Source organism: Podarcis gaigeae (assembly GCF_964106915.1).
Source record: "Podarcis gaigeae genome assembly, chromosome: 15".
Classification (NCBI taxonomy): domain Eukaryota; kingdom Metazoa; phylum Chordata; class Lepidosauria; order Squamata; family Lacertidae; genus Podarcis; species Podarcis gaigeae.
The window spans coordinates 11,170,057-11,195,116 of NC_139692.1; the positions used below are offsets into that span (position 1 = coordinate 11,170,057).

The following is a 25,060-nucleotide window of genomic DNA, read 5'->3' on the forward strand; positions in this document are numbered from 1 at the left end:
TACTATCATAATGGGTCTAATTACAGGTGGAGATGAAACAGTGTACAGGGGAAGGTTCAAAAAGTATTTACATGGTGCCTAGAGAATAACTTGCACCTAAATATTAGCAAGACAAAGGAGATGGTGTTGGACTTTCGGAGGAAGAGAGGGAAACTAGCCCTGTTGTATATGGGGGGGGGTGTTGTGTGAAGAGTCTCTTCCTTTAAATTCCTGGGAGTTTACCTTAGTGAAGACCTCACTTGGAAAAACAATAGAACTCAGGTGGTTAGGAAGGCCCAACAGAGACTCCATTTCCTCAGGATCTTGCAAAAGAACAATGTTAAACAACAATTGATGACCTCCTTCTACCAGTCCACAACAGAAAGTGTCCTCTCATATTGTATCACAGTGTGGTATGTTGGCTTGACAGCCACAGACAGAAATATCACGGGCTGTCCCCTGAGTCCACTAGATGACATCGCAAGGGACTGATGCCTTAGGAGAGTGAGAAAAATTCTCAGAGATGATTCACACCCCGGCCAGCACCTCTTAAATTTTCTACCCTCAGGCAGAAGATACAGAAGTATAGTCAGTCACACCAACAGGCTAAAAAACAGTTTCTATCCGTGGGCTGTTAGGCTGCTGAACAGAAAATAATATAGCACAACTGACTTTTGGGGTTCGTGTGTTGTGCGATAAGCACACAGAGTGCAATGAGACTGAGTGTTTGTGGAGGGGAGGGAAGCTTGGTTAATTTCATTGTACACAGTTTCTACATCGACAATAAAGGTATTATCATTAGATACTCAGTTGAGGACATGGATAACTCAAGACCAAAGCCCTTCTTTGACCTTGAAAAGGGCAGGGAGCAAACCGCACATGAAACAAACACACATCATTCACTGGAGTAATTTAAATCACTTCATTTTATTATTATTATTATTATTCAGATCATCCTGATACAAGTCACAAGCTTTTCCCCACTCCCAAATCTTCATGCACGGCAGAAGGCTGGCAAAAAGGAGGATATGAACAGGAGATGCAGTGAACAGCAGCAACCGAAATAGCAATGATCCTCCAGCATGATGATTAGCAATTCTAATAAGAATCAACTCTAAAGAATTCCCTGTGAAGCCATGGCTTGCCTGCTGCAAACATCCCAAAGGGAACATGTCTTAATCGTTCCTGAATGGGAAAGATGGAATTAAGGGGGGGGGGATTAAAGCATGGTCCATTCAAAATATTCCCCAAAGCTGTCAGGGCAAAAGAGGCCCCATATTCATTTGTAATGGAGAGTTACCATGGGGAGCGCTTCTGAAAAGATTTCCACTACATCTCGAGCCAATATGGTGCCCTCGAGGCGCTGCTAGACTACAACTCCCATCAACTCTGGCCAGGGGCTGATGGGAGTTGCAGTCCAACAGCATCTGGAAAACACCATTTTGACTACCTGGAGTGGGGGCATAAGAGAGAAATGCTGAATTAAAATGGAATGGATAGTTTAGCTTTAGCTTCTGCAGATCCAGAATGAAGAAGCATGTGGAAATTAAACAGCCACTTTCTGGAAGCTGCGCCCTATCTTTTTTTAAATAAAAAACCTGTCACTTTCTAAAATGCCACTGATTACAACTTAGTTGGGAGATCAGCAGAGAACTCCCTTAGAATCTCTTAGTTCCATAATCACCACCACATCATGCATAAAAGCAGGGGAGACAGGACTTGAACCTTGCAAGGCCATTTCTTTTACACCCTAAGCAAACAGATTAACCTTTATAATACTCATTCTCGACCTCAGATGCATGTTTGAAGTTCCTTGAGAATCCTATCCAGGCTGCCTTGAGCAAGACAAATAACAGGAATGTAAAAAATGGTTAATTGTTTTTTTAAAAAAAACAACAACATACACCTGTAGCTAGTACGTCATAAAGAGGTGATGCTCAGTGGGAGTTGGATGAAAGCCACTTAAAATTCAGCACCTGAACCCAGGCATGAGTCACAAACACCCTTACTAGTTTAGTACTATTAGCTGGTGTCAGTCAGAGTGATGCACAGTGTCACGCAATTACACAGCACAAATCTGGGACACTCCTGAGAGCTCAGTTGTGTCTGAGGTTTCTTTTAGGTTCTGTTTTATTTGAATATTCAAGGGGAGGGGAGGAATTAATCCAAATATTATGTATATGCAACATAAGGCTTTAAAAAAACAACAACCCAGAAAAGGTAATGCAGAAATCAAGTCCCTCACATATGAACCAAACCACACAAACATGTACAGACAGAGCATTGTATTTAAAGCAATGTGCAGCACAGCTGAAAGCTAGCATTGCTTGCAGGGCATTTGTCTATTACCTGCTTTAATGGTGTTTTGTCTCTGAAGCCATGTCTCAAGAAACATGGCACGCTTTTACTTTAAAAGCAAGGGGGGAATTTTCCACACAGACTTAACAACCTAAAAGCCAGGCAACTTGGTCCTTGCACAAAGGTTAGAGTAGTTCGAGGGCACAATCTCCCATTCAGGAATGACTCCACTGAAATGGAAGGCAAGTTGCACAAGAACACTAGGGAGTGATCGCACAAAACCATTCATTTCGACAGGGGTTGCCCTGAAGCAGCTCCTAGTGGATTGACATCTCAAAGAAAAGGGAGCGGAGAAGCCTGCAACTCGCAATCCATTTTCTCCAAAGCAGCGCTCTGGAATAACTGTGGACTGCAGGCCCGAATCACACAGACAAGTTACACAGGCTATTAAGTAAATGCAGTAGATGTTTCTTAAGATACCTCCTTATGCTATCTTAGAAAGTTGCAACACACGGAATGAAAAAAATCAGTTTGCATTGGGGAGAAGGGAAGGTTAGTAATCTATTTCTGCTAAGCACTATCTTCTAAATACTCCACACTGGTGTTCAGAGCGTCTCTCTGTGTGTTTGAAGAGGGTGTGCTAAAGGGCAATTTTTCCATTAAAAAAAAGTGAAGGAAAGCGTTATGCAATGTCAAGACTGATTCCCTACCTTCACTTGAAAAGTACCCATTAAGGAAAATTAAAAGGAGGGAAAGGAAGAGGTCTGCTTCACTGGGCAGGGACAGATACTGCTCCAGCAACAGGGGTACAGAGCAACGAGCACTTCACTCTTAAAAAGCCACACAATTCCACCTTGAAGAATTGGATTTGATGAGAGTTGTTCTTTCAGGTATTGCTTGCATTCTTCCTCCGGCAAAGGCCCATTATTCAATGAGTTCTACATAGTTGGCAGGGAACATCCCAAAGTGACCATCGGGACCATAACCACGCCACCAGCCCTCATCGATCATCTCAATGCTGGTGATAATGTTCTCAGGGTCAAAAGAGATCTCCGTGTCATCAGCTGAAAGGTGGGAACAGACAAGATTTCAGAGGGAAAACAGTTACTTGTTTAAGGAGCATATAGCCCAGCAAGAGTGAATACTCAGGACCACTTTGACACGGTTTAGCTATGCCTTAACTCAGGGTAGGCAACCTAAGGCCTGGGAGCCAGATGCGGCCCAATCGCCTTCTCAATCCGGCCCGCGGACAGTCCGGGAATCAGTGTGTTTTACATGAGTAGAACATGTCCTTTTATTTAAAATACATCTCCAGGTTATTTGTGGGGCCTGCCTGGTGTTTTTACATGAGTAGAATGTGTCCTTTTATTTAAAATGCATCTCTGGGTTATTTGTGGGGCATAGGAATTCATTCATATATTTTTTAAAAATACAGTCCGGCCTACTACATGGTTTGAGGGACAGTGGACCGGCCCACGGATGAAAAAGATTGCTGACCCCTGCCTTAACTGCTAAGAGATCCTGGCTATGTCACTTTGCTTGGCAACATTAATGCATATCTGTCTTTGCAGGGATTCTAGTGGGGGGGGGGGGAGATGACATAGAATGGAACTTAACCCACCCAAACAGGAAAAGGCCTTATACCATGACAGACAACTTGTATATCTAAGCCTGGTAGTGACTGCATCAATGGCCAGCAATTTTCTGTGTGAAGACCTTTCATATCACCTGCAGCCTGATCCATTTTTAACTGGAGATGCCAGAGACTGAACCTGGGAACTTCCGCCTGCAGAGCTCTACCACAGAGGTACGTTCCTTTGGCCTATCTACATCCTGAACTAGGAATGTCCATCATCCTTTAGAAAGGGGGCTGATGTCTTGGTACCAGGTTCTGCTAGAACTTTTGATACCAAAGTAAGTGCATCTGAGGCTTCATTTGCGAAGTAGCCCTGCAGTTAGAAAATGTATGATGCTGAAGCTAAACTGCTGTAATACTGTCAGGGAATTGCCATTGGCTCAGAGGCAATAAATAGAAGGGCAGTTGTGTTACAGGGAGCCTCCGAAAATCTTGCGAAGCAGTTCCTCTTCCGGGGAGGAGGAAAGCCTCACCTCCAGTGGGAAAGAGGTGCAAGGACCAGAGGATGCTGGTGGGAGCCTTAACACCGCTCCTGGGCAAGCCGGACAAGAGGGAAACACGCCCTTGTCATCACCCATCCTACGCAGTAGCCTAAGGCGCAAAGAGGGAAGGAGAACGTTGGGGGTAACGAAACTCTTATGTTGGGGGAGGTCCAAAAAAAAGACCACTCCCTGATTCTGCTAGCGATTGAGCCAGACACGAGCTCTGGGGCTCTTTACTGTAAATAAATACAGTACCAAAATAAAGCCTGTAAAACACAGGTTGGAGTCCTGCCTGGTTACTCTCAAGCAACCGCAACAGCCATCTGACAAATAAGGGACTGCTGTTGACAACCATCAAAGATTTCTAGATGTCATATTGCACAGCGGTCATGACTCCCGGGGGATAGTATGAAACATTACTTCAGTGCACCAGTGTCTGTGCTACCTTTCAGGGCTGGTTTTACTTATGGAACCCTCTTTTGAAAAAGGTTTCATCCCAACATATGAATGAGGTTGCATTCCACCACCCCCCATACGCTGCCATGCACTTTGAGATCAGCTGCAAATACCAGCCATGAATCAAGTAGAGACAGCAAGTGTTCATAGAGAAGTGCTCTTTGACCCTTTCCTACAACACATGCTTTGTGCTGTGACTAAAACCTATTGCCCCCAGTTACCATCTCTGTGGCCGTCACTGTGCAGCACAGGAAGGGAATCTTCCTGTTGTAGAATAAATGCACATATCAGAATTCCTAAAAATCTCCCCAACGTTTTTATTTTTTAAAAAGGGAGATTAGACAACAGATGCTAACAAGTATAGAAAAGAGTGTGTTTCAAGTAGGGCTTCTGATAGCCAGAATAAAGGATACTTATGCTTCACTCTTTTTGGTTCCTTCTTCCCCGGCCATCACACCAGCCACCTATTGTCCTGTCCATCCTCTAACTACTAAATTGGGACAGGACCTACTCTATATGGGGCACAATGTGAGAAAAATAGATCCTGTAACTTCTATCTAACCTGAGTGGGAACAGACTATGCCCAGAGGCAAGCATTTTGGTTAATGGAAGAAAACAAACGACACAGAACATACCAGCTTGATAATCATAGAGAGCTCGAGCGCATAAACCTTTTCCCTCCAAGTTAAGATTTTGTTGGTAGTTATCAACATAGTCATATTTAGTATCTTCGGGCTGTTCCTGCAAAGGAAGAGTTAACGGAATGAAGCAGAATATTTCAAATGGTACTGACAGCTACCAAGGGTCATTAGTTTTTAAAAAAATCTTCCAGCTAAACTCCAACAAACAAAACCCATGCATCAAATATACGCCAGTTTATACATGTTAAAGGTGCTTGCTTGGGGGGTGGAGAATTCAGAGCAAGAAGATGGAAGGGTGAAAGAAGCAGATAGAACAGTGGCTGCATTCATGTGCCACAGTAAACGATGGGTTTCGGCTTATCATGGTTTCTTAGGCATGGGCAGTGCACTAGCCTGAACTCCAGACAGCTCCTGCTTCATCTCTCCCTTTGTGTGAGTGGAGAAATGAACCAGGAAGTCATATTTAAACCTCTGAACCCAAGGTGTTAGGGTGGTTTAAGGGTGGCCAGAGATCCTGGCTTGTTGGGGAGAAACAAACCACAACCCTGGGTTCAGATGTAATGTGAATACAATCTTTATTCATTTATATAGGTCTGGAGCAAACATTCTCCCTCTGCTACTGCAAGGCTCCTTGTGCTAGCAGACAGGTAATCTACAGCAACAGCTGTTCTAGAAGAAACTTGTCATGCAACAGATTGAGCAAACTATTGCAGAAATACAAAATCCGCAGTCTGCTTCTATGCTCCCTTGCACAACAATGTTATGCTGGAGCAAAACAGATTAGTGGCTATTTTTCCCTATTATTGAGTTTATTAGGGCTTCCTCAAACTATGAGGGTCAACCATCATTATCTCGGAGGAGGTTGACTAAAGGCTATGGCATACCAAGTGTATCACATTTAAATTTATTGATGTTTTAAAGGAAAACAAATTTTAAAAACCCAAGCAGCAAGGACAACCTTCCATCAAGATACAGGTAACATATGGTCTACTCAAAACAGAAACAGAAAAATTGAGTATAGGATACAAAAGGCAAGTGGTGTAAAGGTATCCCAATAACTCATCCCAGGACTGATGAATGTGTGATGGGTGGGTCTTTAGAGACACCATCACTGACATAGTGAATAAAAGAATTTAGTCTGTTCTTCCGAGCATTTGAGCTGAAGCACTATCTTGAGGATAACCAATGGGGTGCCTTCTGGCTGCTATAGACTTCCACTCTCATCATCCCTGAACACTGACAATGCTGGCAGTTCCAGCAAATTACCCATGCCGTCTTCCACAATCTTCTCTTCCCTCTCTCGGTTTTTTGTTATGCACATGCACAGTAACATGAACTGAGCACAGCAACACACCTACCGATCTCTTCCCCTTGCGCATGAGTCGCACCACTCTGGGTACATAATCAACAGCACTTGCAAGCAGAATGTAAGAGGCAGATTGGCATAAATAAGGCAGGAAATGATCTCATGTGCATGGAGACTAACCTCAGGGGGTTCATCATAGATAACTCGTTCACTAGGGGGTTCTTCGTACACAGCTTCGTGTTTCTCTTCCGGTTCGTAGGTTGGAGCGCCGGATCTGTAGTTGTTCTGCCTGACAGAATCACCTGGAAGAACAACACACTCTTCTGTTTCAGCCATTAGGTTTGCTATAAGTTTCATCTTTTCTGAACGGGTCTTCAATCAGAGAAGCCACAAATACTGCACACAATCTCAAAGGCAGCAGGCAAGAGGAATGCAGGAGAAAGTTTGCTACTCAAATGGAATGATTAGGATCCATTAATGAATGGCTTGATGATGGCACCCTAACGTTATTAGATAATAGATATGAATGTAAAAGTCTTCCCATTTTTTTGCAAGATCTCTTTGCAGTTCTGATCACCCTATAGGTATACAGATTCACTTTTGCCACACCTCACTTCTTCCTCTCAATTAAAGTAATGCTGTGACCTTTGACTGTCACCTGTCCTATTTCCGACTAAGTATTTAAATTGCAAGCCTGCCACCAAGGAACTGTCTTTTTCAAAATGTACTGTATAGCAACTCTTCATTTTTTAGTACTTTATGAAGATAGAATTACCCTTTGCAAAAAATAAAAATAAAATTATTTTACGATGACAGTATCCTTCAACTTTTTTTGAAAAAAATATATTATTCTGATACCACTATATGGTGAATCTAATTCTTAAGCTTACAGATGTTTATAGCGAAATGTAAGACAATTGTAGATGATGTTCAGCATCAATTATGAGTTCAATGATTCAATGGGAACCACCAGGTTTGTTTTAACTTGCAGTGCTTCCCTCACAGTCTTTGAGCATATGAGCTTTCTCAGATGATTCAGCAGAACAGCCTAAGCAGTTATATCCCTCCCTTTCTGGGCAGGTTAGTACCTTTTTACTTGCCTTCCCATTCTCTCTTCTTTAGCCATCCACTAAAACTCTTACAAATGTCGGGAATTCCCTGAATCAACTGAAAAATAATCAGCTCTTTTTTTAAGCTTGCCCATTACAAAAGCTACTGTCTTTCCTAGAGCAAAATATAAAGATATACAAATAGTGGTATAGGGACATTTTATACAAGCAGTGTGTGTGTGTGCGCACGCTCGCGTGCAAGAAGGATTTGGAAACCCACCTAGTTTTTCAAAATGTAGCTATGTAGCCCAAGGAATATTTAGGGGGGAAATAGTTTGTTTTAATGGAATGGAAACAAAAAGAGTTTTAAGTATACACCTCCCCATGAAACTAGATTTCAAGTTGTGTTTGTTATACACGCCTCCTTCACTATGCTTGGGACAAACAGATCATGGGTGACTACCTGAACATCTTCAGCTATTAAAAACCTGCCATAATCAAGGAACTGAATCCATAAGCTCTCTTATATTAGCTTTACCAAGTTCAGGAACGGGAGAGACTGGAGGTGTATCGTGTACAGACGAACGGACAACAGGAGGAGGGTGAACATCTTGCACGGCAGGGTGGACAGGGGATACGGGAGCCTCTGCTTGACTGTTCTGCTGGAGAAAGGGGCTCCGCAACTTGCCTGGGAAAGGGGGCACATCAATACAACACACAAAATGGTGAGATAGACGCATCTTTCCATGACCATTCACTAAGCAGCCCTTAGACAACCCATGTGATTTAGTTCATTATTGCCTTCTATGATAACCATTTTAGTATACAGCGTAATACTTTTTTATTGTGATGTTATCATTTTATAGCTGTTAGTTGTCTCGGTCAGCCATTACAGAGATAGACATAATCCACATTTTTATAATGAACAGACAGACAGACAAATAGAATGGTTTAGAATGCTGCTCTTTTAATTAGTATCTGCACTCTGGTCCCATAACTACGGCTTGCCAGTTCAGACACTGTGTTTAAAAAAAAACACATTGTTTCTTGTTTTGTTTTTAAATACTTGTTTAACCATTCAGGGATAAGGAACGTACAATGCTCTGAATTTTGTTGCACACCACCTCCTATCAGCCCCAGCCAGCATGCCCGATGGGAGATGATGGGAGCTGCAGCCCAACAACATCTGTGCCAAACCATAGTTAAATTTCCTTAGCTTTTACACAGAATGATCAGAGTATAACTGCATGTGGCATGGCATATTGGAAAGAATCTGTCCTGCAAAATAACCGCCTCCAGGTTCTTCTGATCCTGTTTAAGGGTGCAATCCTATACTGAGGAACTACAGGATTTGGAGAAAGGTTCTGCAGTAAACCCCTGTTATACCAGTTATACCATGCTAGTATAACAGTCTACCAGGGAAAACATTCTATCGGCAAAGAGAACAGCTGAAATGGAACGGTCGTAGGTAAGGCTTGGATGTTACAGGGGTGAAGGACACATATGTCAAATTGTAAGGTAAAAGTAAAGGGACCCCTGACCATTAGGTCCAGTCATGACTGACTCTGGGGTTGCGGCGCTCATCTCACTTTATTGGCCAAGGGAGCCGGTGTACAGCTTCCAGGTCATGTGGCCAGCATTACTACACCGCTCCTGGCAAACCAGAGCAGCACACGGAAACGCCATTTACCTTCCCACCAGAGCGGTACCTATTTATCTACTTGCACTTTGATGTGCTTTTGAACTGCTAGGTTGGCAGGAGCAGGGACCGAGCAGCGGGAGCTCACCCCATCACGGGGATTTGAACCGCCAATCTTCTGATCGGCAAGTCCTAGGCTCTGTGGTTTAACCCACAGCACCACCCGCGTCCCTTGTCAAAATGTCAAATTGTATACCCCTTCAGTACAGTGTCATACCTTCCTAAATGTTGTGACTTTGCATCAGCCCATATCCCTACTGCCTAGAAAATTCTCTCCCATCGACTTCAATGGAAGGATGAGAAAAAGGCAGCTGCCCCAGCAGCAGGGACTGCCGCATGCACATCACAGAGAGGAATATAGAATACTCTGTAACTCAACACCCAATCAAAGGTCACCACCACCACTATATAAACCCCATGAACCCCATAGCTTATAGCCAGGTGCCCTCTTTCTGTCCCCATGTTGTGCACACTTTGAGATCACAAGGGAGAGAATGAAAGGGAGAACACTTGCACAAAACATACTAGTCTCCGGAATGTGCCTAGAGAGCTGAGCACATTGAAACCACACCTCTTCCTAGAACCTTAACGTGTAAAAGGTAAAAAAAAGAGAGAGAAAGGTAAAGGACCCCTGGACAGTTAAATCCAATCAAAGGTGACTATGGGGTTGCGATGCTCCTCTCGCTTTCAGGCTGAGGGAGCCGGCGTTGGTCCACAGACAGCTTTCCGGGCCAGCATGACTAAACTGCTTCTGGTGCAACGGAACACCATGACGGAAACCAGAGTACACGGAAACACCGTTTACCTTCCCGCCACAGTGGTACCTATTTATCTACTTGAACTGGTGTGCTTTCAAACTGCTAGGCTGGCAGAAGCTGGGACAGAGCAATGGGAACTCACTCTGTGGTGGGGATTCAAACTGCCAATCTTCTGACTGGCAAGCCCAAGCGGCTCAATGGTTTAGACCACAGCGCCACCATGTCCCCCACCTCAACATGTACCTTGCCTTGGGACTCCAGACCCAAACACCCAGTGCTCAGCCCCACTCTAGCAAATAGGATGGGGGCAGGATAGAGCATTCCCCAAAGGAAGGAGAGAGGAAGGCTTTCTATGCAAAGCAGCAGGGGACTGAACGGGTCCCGAGAGGCAACAGTGAGAGGGGAGAGCAAAAGGGGCTTGTTGACTCATGTAGGGGCTCCTGCTCGCTGTCTGTGAGAGTGGGGGAGACAAGTATTGCACAATGTGCTGAAGGGACTAAGCATGTTTCAGATACAAAGGCCATTCCGCTGGTACATCTGCAATGATTCTCCAGTCCCAGCGTAATAACAGTATAGAATTGCTCTGTCAGATACCTGGCTGGGAACTGACGACTGCACCATCTGTGGACATGGACCTCTCCTTTTGTTTGAAGATGTCCCGAGGATTCACTGATCTTTGTCCTATTATTGATGCTGCTTCCTGCACAGAAAGAAAGATTTACTGAGTCCCGAGGAAACACAGCAATTGGGGGGGGGGGGGTTAGAAATAGCATCAATGCTTCCACCTGACTTCAACATGCAAGGGGAAGTGCTGTCATTGGCTGCCAATATATTACAGTTCATTCATCATCGCTAACCAATTTACCGGCAAAACCCAGGGATATAGGAATGCGTTAGAAAAGTCTTCATGGTTTCTTTTAGGGCTAGAAGACTCTGCACATCATAGGCAAAAATGAGGACACACTTCCACAGGTTGATTTGCTAAAATCCCCTGGACATTTTTATCAGGTTAAATCGGTTACCCTGATGAAAAGCAAACTTCTATGAATCACAGTTCTAGCTTTGTTTCTACAGTCGTACACACTTATCCTGGCCCTACAAATATATTTCACTATTTCAAGGTAAGATAGTAAGGCTGCTCAGAAATGCGAGGTTCTCATGCAAAACACAACCACTGTGTGCATATCCTTTAACTAGGCTCATTATTGAGAATTGACCTGGAGTTGTTTAATGCAGCAAGCTGGATTTTGAATTAGTTCCATTATGAGGAAAATTCCGAAGCAACCTTGTTAAAAAAGAGAAGGACCCTCACAAATTTGCTGAGTGTTAGCAAGAAGGCATAACTTATGCAGTTCAAGAAGCTCAAAGGGAGTACAGGTGCCCATAAGAAAACCAGCCATCTTGCATTAAAAAGAGATTTCTCAAGAAACAGTCCATGCTCCTCTGAAAGGGAAAGAGGAAACAGGAAGTTATCAGGAGCCCCACATGCAACTGGGCAAGTCTTAAGAGAGTCCAAGTCAGAGATCCAGAAAGGTGAACAAGAGATCCAAGAGACCGAGAGAGGATCCAGCTAAGAGATATCATCCAGGACCACCACCAGAGGAGAAGACCCAGCTTATGTCATTCTAACGGAACAGCAGTGCAGGCAGTAATCCTTACAGGGAGTTCAGCTGACAAGTTTGCAAGAGCCATTTGACTGGAGGACAGCTTTAATAATAGATTCTGGACCTTCATGCTAACGAGCATCCAAAAGCACGTATGCACAAAAGCACATGTGTGAGTGTGCATAGCTACTGCATTATAACTTCTTGTGGAATATCCCCAAACTTGAGGTTATGGTTTATAAAATATTATGCTGCCATCCCAGCAGTTATACAGTGTCTTGTATTTCATTACTTGCCTGGCCGCCAGTGAGTTGCAGGATGAGGAGGTAACAGTGTGCTCCATTCCTCCCTTTGGCACCACATTTCTTACTGGACGTGAAGAAAGTGCGGAAACTAACCTTGCAAAAGTTCAAGGTGGGCTTGCAGAGAAGGGACCGAGAGCTCTGCTAGCCAGACCCTCTTGTGGGTAAAAGCAGGCTGGCAAGAATTCTGGAAGCTGGTAACTTTGGTGGGTTTATTTACAAGTAATGCATGGGGTGAGAAATAGTTGCACTCAATAGTTGTGGTCACTCTTAAGAACAGAACCAAGGTTTCATAATCTTGGTGAAGGTCTGGCCAACAGCTCTCTGCAACACCAGCCGAAAATTCAAATGCAAGTTTTTTTGGAAGGCACAAAGGCCAAGAAGTGTATGGTGGAAATTGCATGTGTGTGTCATGATTTGAGCACTCAAAGACTACTAGTACCTTGCTTCTCCAGAAGCGCAATTGCAAAACTGAGCTGAGGCCACAGAAGTGAATCAAGAAAAAGTAGTGATTGGTTGTATACAAGGCATATACACTCATAAGTGGTCAGGAAAATACACTGGAAGCTACCACCTCCATAGAAATCCCACCACCACCACAGGTTTGATTGTGGAACTTATTGCCTCAAGATGTGCTGAAGACCAAGAAATAAGAAAGAATGGAAGATTCTCTATGAATGATCAGGCTTTCCAAACCAATAAGAGGTTTCGAAAAGGTACGCAGGTTCTTTCTGATTCATATAGAAAGCATTTTATTTATTTATTTATTTATTTATTTATTTATTTATTTATTTATTTATTTATTTATTTATTTATTTTGACAGACGCATGCAGTGTAGAAAACAGTGAGTGTACTGGGACAAATAGATTAGTCCTTTCAACAAAGCAGTTGGTATTGCTGCTTTGACCCAGTATTGAGAAGCAATGTAAAAAGAACAAATTTGGAGATGCAGATCACTCTGAATGCTAAGGAGTTACAAAGAACGAAGAAGTAAGAACGAAGTAGGACTGTCAAGGATCTTTCTCCCATGTACCTGAGCTTTCTCCACAGACTCACTCCTCCTTCGGAAACCCTTCTGCATCTTGCTGAGGTCTTCTTCCTGCTCCTTCTGTAATATAAGATGACTCCCTTACACCCATGGTAAGGTCAAGCAGAGGCAGTTCTCAAGTCTATACGTCTGCACTCTGGAAGATGGAACCAACTCAAGAGAAATGAGACTTGGGTATATGATGAACATGAAGATCAGCCTTTGCTCTGAACTGCTTTGCCCAGTCATACAGCCTGCCTAAGAAAATGATGACCAACAGACACCACCGAATCCAGCTCTCCGTACCACACTTAAAAATAAATGGACCTTTAAGCCGTGAATGATGAACAGCCTAAGAAGCATTTAGAGATTCATAGCTAGAGCCCAGTGCTTGCCTGCAAGTATCAAGACAGGACTTGGTGCTGTTCTGTGTGATCTTCACAGGCAACACAGCTCCCTCTGTATTCATAAGTCTTTTAAAAAGAACACTTGGAACAACATGAAAAGTGACAATTTCAGACCTTACCCATTGTTGTTTTTCTTTATTGACTGACTCCGTTTCCTGCTGTTGCTGGAATTTCCTGCAAATTAAAACAAAAACAAAAACCTCCACAGTTAAATGAAGTTATGTCAATGACTGTTCAAATATTCAACATAAAAGTGCTCCTCTGTATTCAAAGTCATCCTGGCGTTCAACTGGGATAGAAACCCAAGAGTTTGCACCCATCTCTATTACCCAACATAACAAATTTTGTCCCCAGGCCCCATTTCAGAAGCTAGTGTTAAGCTTTAAAGACTTAAATGATCTGGGGCCAAGATAAGTGGAGGACTACCTCATCTCTGCATATGTATACACTGGTGCACAACTCATTGCTCCCCTCTTAGAAGGGGATTACAAAGGAACATCAGGAGAAACTTCCTGATGGTGTGCGTTGTCTGAAGGTGGTAGACTCTCCTTCAGCAGAGGACTCTAAAACAGAGGCTGGATGACCAGCCATCATGGGTGCCGTAACAGTAGATGAGGACAGACTGCAGCTGAGCGCAGCGCAGACTGTAGAGAGTGTGATTTTTAGAGCATCAGACTAGGACTTGGGAGACAAGGATTCAACTCAATTCCAACTCAGCCATGAAATTCACTGGGTGGCCCTGGAGCAGTCACTCTCTCTCAGCCTAACCTACCCCTCATAAATTGCCGTGAGTATAAAATGGAGGGGTGCGGAAAGAAGAACACTACTGTGAGCTCCTTGGAAAAAAAGGAGAAATGCTTTGCATGTAGAAAAACCCAGGTTTAATTTGTTAGCACCTCCCAGTGCTACTGGGCTAGAAAGACAATCCTGGACTAGACAGGCCCAAAATATGACTCACTGTTAATGGAGCTTCCTACATTCCAGATTTCCTGCATTAGCAGAGTATTGGACTAGATTACACATGGGGTCCCTTCCAACTGATTCAGAAATGAAGTGAGTGGGCACAAAAGACTTTTCAGTTAGAGAGTACCATGGTTATAGAATTCCTTCCCAAGGAAAACCAGCCTCCCACTAAGAACTGGATCTTTAAGAAAGCTTTTAAATTGCTAGTGCTGCTTTTTTTAACCAAGATGCTTCAGACTTTTTATTTTCATAATATACCAATTCCAAGAAGACAAACCACATATATACACACAACACACAACACACACACACACACACCAGTAATAAGAGAATGCTATCCTGAAAAACTAGCATTTAAAATGGTTTGTGAATAAAATCTAACACACTGCAAATGTCATGGCAATTTTTTCCTTCTTTCTTTCCTAATAGATCCATGTCATCCATAAAACATTACCCTACACTTGCAGCTGTGCACATTTAGCTGAAGTTAACACACACAGTAATAATCCCATATCCCATTCTGCACTTAACTCCAATGCTAACCTATGATTATAACCCCAGAATACATTTTTATGGTTATATGGAATATTATACCAAGCTATACTCTGCCTTTTCCAGATACTTCAGTTTTTATGTATTCTGCTATTTTTATGTAGTGCACACGTATTTTGTGGTCTATGTTGTTTTTATTTTACACTTTTTGCTTTCTCAAAACTAAGCTTAAAACAGTGAAACAGGAAAACCATCAGCAAGTTCAAATTCAATTTTTAGCGCATTATGCCGAAGAACAGTTTCCTCAACCTTTGCAGCAGAAATACTTTTGAAAAGAACTACAAGGAAGTCCCCCTAAAGATCTGTCTCTACGGAGCAAGGATAATTTTGGCTGCGCACTTCAGGGGTATTTCCCCTGGACTCACTGAAGTCTGGTGACAGGAACACCACAGGACCTTTAACATCATATCCCCCACCCTAAATCTCTTTGCTGCCACATCACTGAGACATAAACCGGGAACAACATACCATCTGACCTAAGCCCTGCTCTCAAGAGACAATTACTTCTGGTGTCGGCAGGGCACGGCAGGAGGTGGGGACATTATTTCATCTGGGATTGTCACAGGGTGTCCTCAAGGGGGCTACTCTTTTGAAAGTGCAGTAAGTGCTCCATTTTCTAAAGAATGTGCGATTCTCTCTTTTTTGCTGCTTACTGTTATAGCAGATGCTATTCTGCTGCCGCTTCTAAGTACAGTGGTACCTCGGTTTTCGAACGTAATCTGTTCCGGAAGACTGTTCGGTTTCCAAAACGTTTGAAAACCGAGGCACAAAGGGCGGCCTGCAATTTCAATGGAGAAAATTGGGGGAAAATAAATCAACTTCTGAGGCATGTTCAAAAACAGAAGAATTAACTTCTGGGTTTTGGTGTTCAAAAACCGAAATGTTCAGCTTCCAAGATGCTCGAAAACTGAAGTACCACTGTACAGTGGTACCTCGGGTTAAGAACTTAATTCGTTCTGGAGGTCCGTTCTTAACCTGAAACTGTTCTTAACCTAAGGTACCACTTTAGCTAATGGGGCCTCCCGCTGCCACCATGCCACCGCCACGCAATTTCTGTTCTTATCCTGAAGCAAAGTTGTTAACCCGAGGTACAATTTCTGGGTTAGCAGAGTCTGTAACCTGAAGCATCTGTAACCTGAAGCGTCTGTAACCCGAGGTACCACTGTATCTTAATTTATCTGTACTGGAGATAATTTGATTTAAAAGCAAAACCAAAGCAGGGCTATACTGTATATCTTTTAAATATTTAACACTCACTCCTATTCCAAAGAGAATAGAAATATTTCTGCAGAGTGTTGTGAAAGTTCAAATCACCTCCCCAACTATGAAATTTACTGTGTGGCCCTTGGAAGGTCACACTCTCAGCCCAACTAGTCTCATCATTGTTGAGATGTTAAAGCACTGCTCTGAGCTCCCGGGACAACACTGGGAGGACTTTTACGGTCACAGGAAAGCAGTGCATCAGAAAGACTGACATAGGCCATTGCATTGACGACTTCCTCCGGATCTGTAACAACAGAACTCACAGGAAACACGCTTAGGCAAGTAAATGAAAAAAAACTCAATGTGTTTGCTTGGGTTCACAAACTGCATTGCTTGCCTCATTATTTGGGGCTTCCTGTGTGGTTTTGGGTGGGTTGAGGGAAAAGGAGCAATGATATGAATGAGCAAGGTCAGCATCCCAGAGAAGATAAGCCACGTACTGTATATCCCGAATACAATTGACTCCAATCTTGCAAGACAAAAATCATTAGACTGAAGCCGTAAATTCTCAAGCTGGATTCACAGAGGCGTAAGTGGTACTTCTCCCCAGCAATTTTCTCTTCGCAGAAATTAGAGTGCCAATATATCTTTGCTCAGCTGAGGTAGCAATTAATGTGGCTTTTGTTAAAATTAAACAGACTCACTTCTGAGCATCTATCTCACTGGCTCGCTCCTTATATCTTCGCTCGCGCAAAGTTGCTTCCTGCAATTCCCGCTCTCGGCGCTCTTTCTCCAGACGCTGACGCTCCTCCTCTGCTTTCCTCTTCTCTTCTAGTCGGCGGTTCTCCTCATCTTTCTGAAAGGGTGAGCGCAACAAGTCCGAATTAAAAGCAGCCACCTTTGAAGAATAGGTTACTTCCTCCCCTTCCACCAGTCTACTCACACTCTATGTTAAAACATTCATCCAGCCCCTCAAAATTACTAGCTTTGCCTCTGTCATGTCTAATGTAGAAGCACAATGGAGGAGGAATGGAGGAAGGGATCTGGGCCTCTGCCACCGGCCCACTGAGTTTCTGTGCTGTTTATGTGGGAGTGGGCTTCACCTTCTTGTGCATCCAGCATAGGAACGAAGAAAAGGATTGATCTATCCCTCTTCCACAAGCCTGCTCTGTTTCTATGGCAGCTGCGCATGAGGTGAAGTCGCATCCTGCTTGTCCAGTACAGGAACATGGAAATTTGCCTTATACCAAGTCAGACCATTGGTCCATCCAGCTCAGTATTGACACCAGGGTTTCCCAAACTTGAGTCTCCATGGGGGGGTTGGACTACAATTCCCATCATTCCTGACCACTGGTCCTGCTAGCTAAGGATCATGGGAGTTGTAGTCCAAAACTGACGCGAGACCCAAGTTTGGAAAAGCCTGGCCTACACTAACTAGCAGCAGTGGGCTAGTGGTAAAGTAACAGACTGTTCTCTTTGGCACAGGCCCAGTATGATATATGATGTGCAAGAGGTTCGCCTGCTGGGTGTCTAGCGTAGTAACAGAGCAGGCTGATGGCAGCCCTCTTGGTTTCGGTGCTTGATTTGGAGGAGAGAGCTTCACCCCCTCTGTATCTTGCTGGAGAAAGGATGGGGTGATTTCTGTCTCCGCTGTTAGCCTGCTTCCTTCTTCACTACCCAGCACAGAAATGCAATGGATTGCAGAAGAAAGTGCAAGGCTTTTCCATACCTCTTCTGGCAGCCTGGCCACTTGCCTGGGCGAAACATCTAATTTGCCTATGGTGGCCAAGTTAGAGGTTCAAAATAATTCAATGGTTGCACCTTAGTTCTTTTCCATTTTTAATGCCGACAAGTCGACTTACCACCTTGTACTCCTTATTCTAACACACTTTACAAATAACTCATGCACAGCTCTATGAGGTCAGCGCAATACAGAACTCCACCATGAATGGTAATTTCTTTATTTCCAGGGCCCTCCCCTAGAAGGTGCTTCAACGTGCCTCTTTCACAGTAGGTCAAATAATTTATATTTTTTAAATAGCCCATCACATTCTGAAGGTGCAGGACATATAAAAAGAACAATACTCCATCCTCACCCACCACTGAAATAATCTATCTGCACAACATTTTGATTTCTCTCTCCATGCCCAAGTTAAAACTTGGCTCCCAAAACTAGTCCGTCTACTGGGCTCTGTAGACTGCTCTGAAAATCGGTGCTCCGAAAATTGTCCAGGGCTTGGACTTTGGAGAATTTGCATTGAGAAGGGAGTTCTGTCAGTAGTGAACAGCCGACTGCTGTTCTCACCTTTTCGATCTGAACCAGACAAAGAGTTGCTGTCATTAAGAGGGGAGGCTTGAGTGGATCTCAGAGATTTTAAGGGAGTCTAAGTCATTCAGGGCTCCATGGGTCATACCCAGCTGCTTGAATTGTGCCTGGAAGTGAACAGAAAGCCAATGCAAAGGGACTGCTGGCACAACACCCTTTTTTGCGGATGCCAGGAAATACTTTGGGCAGGAAGCACCAATATAAATGAAAATGTAACCAAAACACTTTACAGCCTCTCTGATAACAGATTAGTTACAAACACAGACTCTGCTCCACTGGTTTGAAACTAATTGCTTTTGCTTTGTAAGGAATGAGATAAAGCATGCAAAGAAAACATGAAGGAACTGCAAGACCACCCCAGCAAAAACAGGCACACGGAAGTTGTTCGAATTAAGTACATACCTCTGCTTTGGCCCAGAAGCTATCTTTGCTGACTCTTTTGATCTCGGACATGGCATTAGTCTTCTGGTAGACCGAGCCCTGTTGTGTAAGAGGATCACAGAGTTTAAAAAACATCCTTAGTTGCTATTAGTTGTTAAATAAAATGCATGGAAGCTGCTAAGTCTACACTTCTTAGAGCCGCATTATACTGAATTTGGGAAGTGTTAACAAAATACTTTGTATATTCTACTCAAACCATTACAGAGGACATTCAAACTGAGACTATTCCCTGGCTGCAAAGGTCTTGGGGAAGGAGGTAGTAAGAATGCATTAAGCCACATTTTAATTCAAATCTGTGAGCTCAGGTACGCAGAAAAGTGCAAGCATTACAGGGCCAAGTAATTTTACTAGCCAGTCTGCCCATCTACATAGGAAAAGTAAAAGTAGTAATAATAATATTATTTATATGCCACCCATCTGACTGGTTAGAGATTGCAAACAAGTACAATTCAAGAGTATGCATTAGCACAATGCTCATTCATAGTAAACGATGGTTAGTGGCTTGCTAGGATGTGAAAATGTGGCTGCTAAAGAGGAAAAGAACAGAGATAAGATTTTTCAAGGGGAAGAGGCAACAGAACTTCAAAAGAGAAAGAAAAGGAAGAAGGAAATATTTGCAGCGGGGAGTGCTTCACTGATCAACGATCAAGAAAAAGTATCTTTGCTTTCTGCAAATCTTCCAGTACAAATAAGGTTTTAAAAAATGCAATCAGTCATATCAGCGGCCGATTCAGAGCACACATGTGGGGCAATGGGAGTTGTGAACTCCAAACAGGATCAGCGGCATTATCCAGATCCATTCAGAAGTCACAATGCAAAAGGATAAACTCACTCTCTCTCTCTCTCTCTCTCTCTCTCTCTCTCTCTCGGATGCAGGTACTGAAATTTGTAAACATCCATTTTCTTTTTACAATTTTCTACTTAATTTCCACATTCTTCCACCTACAATCACTTTCATCTTCCAAAACAGTTTGTTGGAAGGCCAAATTTAACTCCTATTAACACAATCTCAAAAACAACTCGTCCAGATATTAAATAAATTAATCTGAGATAATGTGAGAAGTTGATTAAAACAGGCAATTAATTTTAAAACCTAAAATCTTCCAAAAAAAGGAAGAAAAGGCAATTTACTATTGACCAAGCACTTCCTAAACCTGGTTTCTTAATTTTTGCAGAGCTAAATGCTCCCAACATCTAGTGAGTGATGTCGATATGTAGGGTAATCCTACTCAACGAAATGCAAGGACAGACCTTTCAGGAATGTATTGCATTTGACATTTTAAAGCTTCCTCATGAATTTTTTCAACCAGAATGCAAGAATTATGGGGCACTTACGCCTGCCTCCCCCCCCCAAAAAAAAAGGTGGAAGGAAAGGTCTCTAGGTGCGTACTGTTTCCCGCAGAGAGGATTTTATGACTAATCAATTAAGACTTGCTTTGCTGGTGTTAACACGCCAGCAGCTATCTAGAAGCATGTCAGAGGGAGAGAGAGGCAGATTTCCAGTTTAAGAATACTAACACACTGAATTCCAGGGGCTTCCCATGTGTCCTCTTTTGTGTCTTTTCTAAGTCCACTTCCTACAATTTTGCAACAAAAATTTACCAATAATGAACTAATGTGTTACTGCAACATTAACTATTTGCACTATTATTTATTCAGTTTGATAATTCAGTGAGAAAAGTAAGATTGTGCGGCAGCAGGTAGGTTGCCCAAGTGGTAGCCTTGAGATAACAGGAGTATCTGAACTGAAGATACTGGTCCTGAGGCATCCCATATTCTGCTGCATCTTTCTACACCTGTTCTCGATAGCACATTCACCTGCATCTTCAGAAGAGGATAGGAGCCCTTATTCCACCTCTCTAAAGTAACAGCCTTGGATTTTAATGAAAACATAATCTCTGACAGAGGTGATTTTCACAACCAATTCTATACAGTAAATAAGGTCATTCTACCCATCAGATTCCAATGTATTCTTGTAGAGTTTGTCATGTCAGTCTATATTTCTCAGGAGCTCTGAAAACCACCTGTTTCCCTTAAAACCAGGAACGGTGAGTCCCCACCCCCCACTGAAGACATCATCTCCTTTGTGGTTGTCAGCGGTTGCATGTGGGTAGGAAGTGAGACAAACACACATTCTATCTTGCACAATTTCTCTTTTTAAGATTCTTAAAAAATTCTTAAGAAAATGAGAGAGCATAGAGGGTGTTCTCAAATTAAGGTGATACTTTACTTCACAACCCCCCCTACATTTATTTTATTTTTTTATTACTTGTATGTATAGCCTGCTCTGCACCAAAGAGTGGGTTGCAAAAATGTCACAGTTAAAACAAATTCAGTTTGCATTATTATTACTATTATTATTAACAACTGAATTTCTATACCGCCTTATCCGTAGATGTCAACGTTTCCCCTTTTTTTAAGGGAAATTCCCTTATTCCGAATAGGATTCCTCACAAGAAAAGGGAAAAGTTGACAGCTATGCCTTATACCCACAAGTCTCAGGATGGTTCACAGAATAAAATCAGAATATAAAACCACAAAATACATAATAATAAAAACAACCCAATACCCCCACCCCACCCACAAAAACCCTACATCTTAAAAGGGCATAGGATGTCAATCAAATCAACCAAAGGTCTGGCTAAAAAGCAACGTTTTAAAATGAAATGCAAACCCATCCATGAAAACACAAAACCCACCAATGACAAAACAGCAGCAGCATCGCAGGAGGTTGGACACATCGCCAAAAGGCCTGGGTGAAGAAGTGCACCCTGACCAACAGTGAAAAACCAAACTATGGCGGAGGGCACACGTCAGAGGCAAAGGCATTCTGCACAAAAAGCCCTCCTCAAACCACAGAGGGCAATGGCCCTAACAACAGGGCCTCCCTGCTGATCTTAACACCTAGGCAGGTCGATGTGGGAGGAGGCATTCCTTCAAGTTGTTCATGTATACCCCCCATCCAGACCCCTCATTCAACCTAGACTCACACACGTATGATTCATACACACCAAACTAGATCCAACCTTTCAAACCACTCTGCCCTCTTGATCCAGCAGGGCGAGAGCTGCCTTCCCTCCTCAAGCCCAGATACCTTTTAAAAGCATGAATCCTGGTGGCTTTTTTTTTTATCAGTTGAGATTTCCAACCAAGCAGCAGCTAAGTGGAAAACAGGAGCTGGCTTTACATTGAGTAATTGGTTATCAAGAGACTGGGAAGTAGCACTGTGAGGGGTCTCGCTTTAAAAAGGCACGATTTGATACTATATGCTTCTTTTTTTCGTCACTTACATTAATAAATCAGTTGCCTCATTTAAACCTCCTGCAACAAATGCTACCTTAGGGATTTCTTTATGTACTGGCTTTATGGTGGAATGGCTATTCTTCACTTTCAGTTTGTTGTTTTTGCATGCTTACTGAAACCATTTTTTTAAAAAATGAAAGCATTGTTTTTGAAGACTCCATCCTTGCAAAGAGCTCTTCCCTATGCCTGCTCTCCCTGGGACACCTTCCTTGGAAGCTGGAACAGAAGAGGTGGGCCTTCAAGAGGCACTGTGAAGCCCCAGATTCCCCAATTATTATTTTTTAAACAGACGAAATCGAATCCCTTGTCTCTTCACAACACAAGCTCCTAAGTTAAAGCTCCAAGACAAGCTGCTTCTGTGAAGCAACACACGCCATACAAACTATTAGCCTTCGGTGTAGGGCATTTATTTTAGCTCAAGTGCCAACAAAAAGTTCTCAGCAGCCCAACCAGTCCATTCACCACAATGTTCCTCCTCCTGTATGCCACAACCAATGCTACCAAGAGCTCAGAGCAACTCACCACTGGAGTCTGAGGACCTGCCTCCTGGAACTTGCTGCTCTCTTTATGAAAGTTGTAGTTTGCTCCCGAAGCCTTGGCCACTTTCTCTGTGATGGTTTCTGGCTCCACATCCTCATCAGCCCGAGCATTTATTGTCACATGAGCACCCTGAAATGAGATGCAGAGAAGGGAGAGCTAGAGGGCAGGAGAGCATCATCAGTCAATGCAAGACTAAATCCTGCTCTAGTGAAGGGCAATCTGGAATCTCTCGCTTTTCTGCCACAAAAGGACTCCCCCCCCCCAAGGTGGCCTGCATAAAAACCATTTCACTAAGGTCGTTTCCATGCTCCCTCCCCCTCCAAAACGTATCTGAATGCTCTGAAGTGGTATTTCCTTCCCCATAAGCTCCAAGTTTTTGTAGCTTTTCTGCTACTTTAATCTCATCTTGCATTCCTGACTTCTGGCAATAAGCAGTAACTCAGCTGCAAATTTCATAGTCTCCGCCACCCATATCCCCTAGGACTGCACTGTGCAGAGACTGGGGATGAGAAATCAGAAGGTTCCAGTTGTGCTTTAGGTGAGCTGCTAGGTGATGAAAGTAGGGCTGGGTGATATATTGCTATATTGTCCAAAACCATTTGAAGTCCGTATTGTGATAACTGTTTCATAATTTTTGACATGGCAATTTATGTGTGTGCTGTGCAAAAATCACAATTTTTGAAAAAACACAAAGCCAGCCAGTGCTTCTCTCGACTCATGTAACCCCTGTTAACTCTACCGCCTCAGCTCACCCCTGCCTCCTGCAGGGGTAAGTGAATCACAAGAGCAGGAACTGGCAAAAATCACGATGCAGGAAAAACCGCGAAGCCAGCCAATGCAAATTGCGAGTTGTCTGTATGTAATGGTCTGAGAATCTCACTACATTCAAACCTATTTCCTACAAATGTCAATCTTGTGCACATACGGATTTGGAGGTACTGTGGTCCTGAGCTGTTTAAGGCTTTATAGGTCAAAACCAGCACATTGAATTGGGTCTGGAAACTAATTGGAAACCAGTGCAGACGGGCCAGGATTGGTGTCAAATGCTCAAACCATCTTGCCCCACCTGGCCACCGAATTGTGCACCGGCTGAAGTTTCTGAACAATCTTTGGAGCCAGCCCCATGTATAACAAACCACAGTATTCTAACCTAGAGGTTACCAGAGCATAAGACAATGGGAGTTAGGGGCGCAACTGGGCTCAGACATATAAATTACTAAAACCATTAGTCTAATCCACTCCTGCTGCGAGGAGAAAAATCCGTAGGGATAAATCCTGCCCTACCCCAAGTGCTTTGTATGTGGGTCAGGAAATAAAAACAGGTGAATACAAGAAAAGGTTCAAGGAGCCCAAACTGCGTGGATGTGATAACAAGGAAATATATGAAGGATTGCTGTCCTGCAGGAAGGATGTTCACTTTGGTATGGCTTGATATTGCTCACTGCTTACTGCATGGCTTCTGACTGGTTAGTGGCTATTTCAAGTTGCAAGACTTGCCAGGTCAGATTAAAGTTCCATCTAGTTTTGTTGCTGGGGGCCAATTAGGTTTCAAGACTAGCACTGTCTGTCTGGTAGCTGCCTATTCCCTACTGCTTGATTTCTAATAGGGAATTACAGAGCAGCATTAAGTCTCCAGTGTTCTCCCCCACCCCAAAAGCGACTCATAGGAGATCACCCCACAAAACCTCCTACCACTCGGGGAGCACAGAGGTCGACACACCCCAAACTCCTGATACAACTTGACCACAGAGCCATTTATAAGGGAGGGCATTCAGCTGAAAGGAAAGACGACGATGGAAAATAAAACGGAAGATTAAATACCTTTAGGAAGTTTGCTACAGAGCTGACATGGTTGGCGCAGGCTCCCTTTCTCACATCATTAACGCCTTCACCAAACTATGAAAAGAAAACATGAGGAGCTTAAGTGGGGAGTAGGGACACACACCACATATCAAGGGTTATTTACTTAACTCCAACAGAGTTGCCAACTGGCAACTGAAGATGGGAGGAGGAAAGAAACACTTTGAACACACATGGAGACAGACCTGGGTAACAGCTGGATTTTATATTTCCAGAGAGCTTTTTTT

At 43.2% G+C, this 25,060-nt stretch overlaps 1 protein-coding gene across 4 annotated transcripts in view; it reads right to left on the minus strand.

Moving 5' to 3' along the window:
• Positions 1–887: 887 nt before the first annotated feature.
• DBNL (drebrin like) overlaps positions 888–25,060 on the minus strand; it is a 38,279-nt gene continuing 14,106 nt past the window's right edge. The window contains exons 4-14 of one of the 4 annotated variants that reach the window (XM_083713645.1): positions 24,795–24,869; positions 22,956–23,102; positions 19,092–19,169; positions 17,068–17,219; positions 13,765–13,819; positions 13,245–13,319; positions 10,899–11,004; positions 8,386–8,535; positions 6,979–7,100; positions 5,487–5,592; positions 888–3,341 (exon numbers count right to left, since the gene is read on the minus strand). In XM_083713645.1, coding sequence (XP_083569771.1) covers positions 3,202–3,341; positions 5,487–5,592; positions 6,979–7,100; positions 8,386–8,535; positions 10,899–11,004; positions 13,245–13,319; positions 13,765–13,819; positions 17,068–17,219; positions 19,092–19,169; positions 22,956–23,102; positions 24,795–24,869 — 1,206 coding nt within the window. In that variant the 3' untranslated portion in view covers positions 888–3,201. The remainder of the gene's footprint in view (positions 3,342–5,486; positions 5,593–6,978; positions 7,101–8,385; positions 8,536–10,898; positions 11,005–13,244; positions 13,320–13,764; positions 13,820–17,067; positions 17,220–19,091; positions 19,170–22,955; positions 23,103–24,794; positions 24,870–25,060) is intronic. The other 3 variants (XM_083713646.1, XM_083713647.1, XM_083713648.1) reach the window with 3 other exon arrangements.